The sequence below is a fragment of the Colobus angolensis genome, unplaced genomic scaffold, assembly GCF_000951035.1.
Source record: "Colobus angolensis palliatus isolate OR3802 unplaced genomic scaffold, Cang.pa_1.0 Scaffold6006, whole genome shotgun sequence".
NCBI classification, from domain to species: domain Eukaryota; kingdom Metazoa; phylum Chordata; class Mammalia; order Primates; family Cercopithecidae; genus Colobus; species Colobus angolensis.
In genome coordinates, this window is record NW_012119607.1 from 358 (window position 1) to 5,120 (window position 4,763).

Here is a 4,763-nt window from a genome sequence, read left to right on the forward strand (position 1 = left end):
GCCTTGACATCCCTAGCTCAAGCGATTCCCCTGCTTCAGTCACCTGAATAGCTGGGACCACAGGCGCTCATCACCAGGCCCAGCTATTTTTTGTGTTTTTGTAGAGACGGGGTTTCGCCAAGTTGCCCTGGCTGGTCTCGAATTCCTGGGCTCAAACAATCTGCTTGCCTCAGCCTCCTAAAGTGCTGGGACTACAGGCATGAGCCACCTTACCTGGCCAAGAAATTTCTTTCTCCAAAAAATTTGCATTGGTGGTGCTACAGTTTTTTTTTTAAAAATAACTGTAAGAAAACAAACAGCATTTTATAATTCTTAAAGTGACTTTACAAAAATGTAATAACCAATCTTTTATGTTTTAATTTACCTTTTTTTTTTTTGAGACAGAGTCTCGCTCTGTCACCCAGGCTGGAATGCAGTGGCGTGACCTTGGCTCACTACAACCTCCTCCTCCCAGGTTCCAACGATTCTCCTGCCTCAGCCTCCAGAGTAGCTAGGACTACAGGTGTGCACCACCACACCCAGCTAATTTTTGTATTTTTGGTAGAGACAGGGTTTCACCATTTTGGCCAGGTTGGTCTTGAACTCCTGACCTCAAGTGATCCGCCCACCTTGGCCTCCCAAAGTGCTGGCATTATAGGCATGAGCCACTGCATGTGGCCTAATCAACCTTTTAGACCCAATTATTTCTGAGATTTTGTCCTAAAGAAAATTCAAAAGTAAAATAATAATATCTGCAAAGATAGTCAATGTAAAAGTTCATTCACGGTAACATCAAAAAATTAAAAATGAGCTTAACTTTATGGCCAGGTGTGCCGGCTTTTGCCTGTAATCTCGGCACTTTGGGAGGCTGAGGCGGGCAGATCACTTGAGGCAAAGAGTTCGAGACCAGCCTGGCCAAGAAACCCCATCTCTACTGAAAATACAAAAAAAAAAAAAAAAAAAAAGGTCAGGCGTGGTGGTTCCATGCCTGTAGTCCCAGCTACTCAGGAGGCTGAAGTAGGAGAACTGCTTGAGGCCAGGAGGCAGAGGTTGCAGTGAGCTGGGATCATACCACTGCACTCCAGCCTGAGCGACAGAGCGAGACCCCGTCCCAAACAAAACAAAAGAAAACAAACAACAACAACAAAACCACTGAATAAAAAAAAGACCCTAACTTGGCAGTTAGGGAACTTAACAATAGGGAAATAGTTAAGTATATTTTGTATATTGACTCAATAAAACTTAAACACTCTTTAAAAAAATGGAAATCAGCACTTCAGGAGGCCAAGGCAGACAGATCACCTAAGGCCAGGGTTCAAGACCAGCCTGGCCAACACAGTGAAACCCCATCTCTACTAAAAATACAAAAATGAGCTGGGGGTGGTGGCAGGCACCTGTAATCCGAGCTACTAGCGAGGCTGAGGCAGGATAATCACTTGAACCCAGGAGACGGAGGTTGCAGTGGGCCAAGATCGTGCCATTGCACTCCAGCCTGGGCGACAAGAGCAAAACTCCGCCTCATTTAAAAAAAAAAAAAAAAGGAAATCAGAAAGATGGTAGCAACACATAGAAAAATGTTCATAGCATAATGCTTAATTATAAAGCAAGATACAAAAATTTATTTACATTAATTATAATTATGGAATAAATGATACATACACAGGAGAAAAAATATAAAAAGAAATGATAAACTGGGAATAGAATTATGGGTAAAGTTTCACCATTACTGTTAATGCTGTTGTTATATACATATACATACACACATATATGTATATATATATATTTTAACTTGCTCTGTCACCCCGTTTGGAGTGCAGTGCCGCGATCTCGGCTCACTGCAACCTCCACCTCCCAGGTTCAAGAATTCTCCTGCCTCAGCCTCCTGAGTAGCTGGGATTACAGGTGCATGCCCCCACGCCTGGCTAATTTTTTGTATTTTTAGTAGAGATGGGGTTTCACTGTATCAGCCAGGATGGTCTTGATCACCTGACCTCATGATCCGCCCGCCTCAGCCTCCCAAAGTGCTGGGATTACAGGCGTGAGCCACCACACCCAGACTAAAGATAGTTTTACTTGTTTGTTATCATGCTATCAACATTTTTAGAATACAGATTAGGAAATATCCCATAATCTATAAAATTAGTTTACTGAAATCAAGTCATTCAAAAAGTGTAATTAAATATACATTTGCATGTAAAACTAAACAAAATAGCATGCCATTGAAGATTTCTTTTCTATATTCATTTTGTACTGCCATTTTATCTTTTTGCTTTTTTTTTTTTTGAGATAGTTTCGCTCTTTTTGCCCGGCTGGAATGCAATGGCGCAATCTCAGCTCACAGCAAACTCTGCTTGCCAGGTTCAAGCAATTCTCCTGCCTCAGCCTCCTGAGTAGCTAGGATTACAGGCATGTGCCACCACACCCAGCTAATTTTGTATTTTTAGTGGAGACAAGGTTTCTCCATGTTGGTCAAGCTGGTCTCGAACTCTCGACCTCAGGTGATCCGCCCACCCAGGCCTCCCAAAGTGCTGGGATTACAGGCATGAGCCACCACACCTGGCCCCGTTTTCTCTTTTTTAAAGATGTATTATCTGAGCAAATTTCAACACATCAATAGTACCAGAAAGCCATGGTCTGGTCCTGGTGCTGTCTCTAATTCATTCTGTAAGTTGATTTCTGACACTTTAGTACTTGTAGGTCCCTACATCACAGAAATCACAGTAAGTTAAATAAGAAACCACATGAAAAAATAAAGATGCTGAGTTTTTTGTGTATTGATATTTAAATGTTATGAAAAATAGAAGAAGGTTCTGACGTGGTCGATAGCACAGCTGTCTCAGGTACCCAAAGGGGTTAGTTCCAGGACCCTTGCAAAAGAAAGTCCGTGGAGACTCAAGGCTTATATAAAATGGTATATAGTATTTTTTTTTTTTTTTTGAGACAGAGTCTTGCTGTGTCCTCAGGCTGGAGTGCAATGGCACAATCTTGGCTCACTGCAACCTCCACCTCCCAGGTCTAGGCGATTCTTCTGCCTCAGCCTCCTGAGTAGCTGGGATTACAGGCACGTGACACCACACCCAGATAATTTTTTGTATTTTAGTAGAGATAGGGTTTCACCATGTTGCCCAGACTGGTTGTGAACTCCTGACCTCAGGTGATCCACCCGCCTCAGCCTCCCAAAATGCTGGGATACAGGCATGAGCCACTGTGCACAGCCAAAATGGTATTTTACATATAACCTAAGCACATCCTCCTATGTACTTTAAATCACCTCTAAATTACTTAAAAATCTCAATACAATGTACATGCTACATAAACAGTTGTTATACTCCATTGTTTTATATTTGTACTATTATTTTTGTGTTATTTTTTACTTTTATAAATATTTTTGATCTGCAGTTGGTTGAATCTACAGATACAGAACCTGTGGGTACAGAGGACTGACTACATGTACATTTTCCTAAGGCATTATTTTACAAATGGATTACAAATTCAGAGTAACTATGATATACTGCTACTGAATTCTATTGTGTGTGTGTAATACCTTGTTTCTACAGAGAAAGGCCAGCAGAGTGCACCACTGCTCCTGTTTACCTCCTCCTCCAATAACAGGGGCTCGTTCATAACCAAGGACATTCACAAATCTTGCTGCTTGCCTTGGAGTATCAAGAAGTCGTCCAGCTCGAAGTGGTTTAACATAGGAACAGACTGGTCTATTTATCCCATTTTCATCCTAGGGAAAAGGGGAAAAACATCTGTAATGACATACTAATCATCCCCAATTATAGTATTTTTTTTCAGATACATTAATGTAGGGTAAAATAATTCAGCAAACCATTGACTGAGTGCTTACCTTGTATCTGGTATTAGGCTGCAAAGTGCTGTGTATATAATTTCCCTTAATCTTCATCTCTGTTATTTTCATTTTATAGATGAAAACTGAGGAGCTACAGCTATCTAGCTCTGAGCTGTTTTACTCCAAAGGCTGTGGCAATAAGAACTCCTCTGGGAAACATGTGGGCAGGTATGTAGGGGAGGGAGAGGTGCCCTAAGCTGAAGTATTCTTTCACATTACCATATAGAATTTAACAATATATAGCCAGACAGAACAAATAACTCTTCTGATTGGCTGATATAACAGACATGATCATAGCTTGGTTCTAGTTTGTTTCCGTTAGGGCCTCAAATTTAGAGATCCACAGGAAACAATAATTTGTTAACCACGTCAACAGAAAGCAAAATTTCAAAAAACACTCTAGAAAAAGTTTTACGTTCTAAATACAGGATATATCTTGGTGTTGGTGCTGAATAACTTGTATGCATATATAGGTCTATGACGACTGTCTACCACTGTGATTTTACAGTTAGTATTACCAAAGCCCACCATCTCTTTACCTTCATGGTTACTGGTACGGCACTGTAAAAGGGCCACTTACTATTCAAGATCTGGGGATGACCTACCCTCTCTGATAGGGCTCCTCAGGACATAAGATCTAACCCAGCCAACAGAAACACCATCTGTTTGAATTTTCAGAACCACTGATGTCTTTCTCCACAACCAAAACATCTTTTTCCAATATAGTCCCATACTTCAGCAAGGAAAAAAAAAAACTCACTTATTTACATTTGATTATAGTGAGAAAGATCATGAATTTTTATGTTGCAAGGCAAATTGGCTATAGATTCCACTCATACCTATAGTTCTGAACAGTAGAAGGCATCAATTTTTTTTTTTTTTTTTTGAGACAGTCTCGCTGTTGTCCAGGCTGGAGTGCAGTAGCACG

General features: G+C 40.8%; 1 protein-coding gene across 1 annotated transcript in view; it reads right to left on the reverse strand.

Annotated features, from left to right (window-relative positions):
• Positions 1-3,321: 3,321 nt before the first annotated feature.
• The window catches only part of LOC105527011 (centrosomal protein of 76 kDa-like), a gene marked incomplete at its 5' end in the record, with an annotated part of 4,371 nt that continues 2,929 nt past the window's right edge, over positions 3,322-4,763 (reverse strand). Inside the window, one exon of the mRNA XM_011963190.1 lies at positions 3,322-3,712. Within this exon, the coding sequence (XP_011818580.1) occupies positions 3,494-3,712 (219 nt within the window). The remainder of the gene's footprint in view (positions 3,713-4,763) is intronic.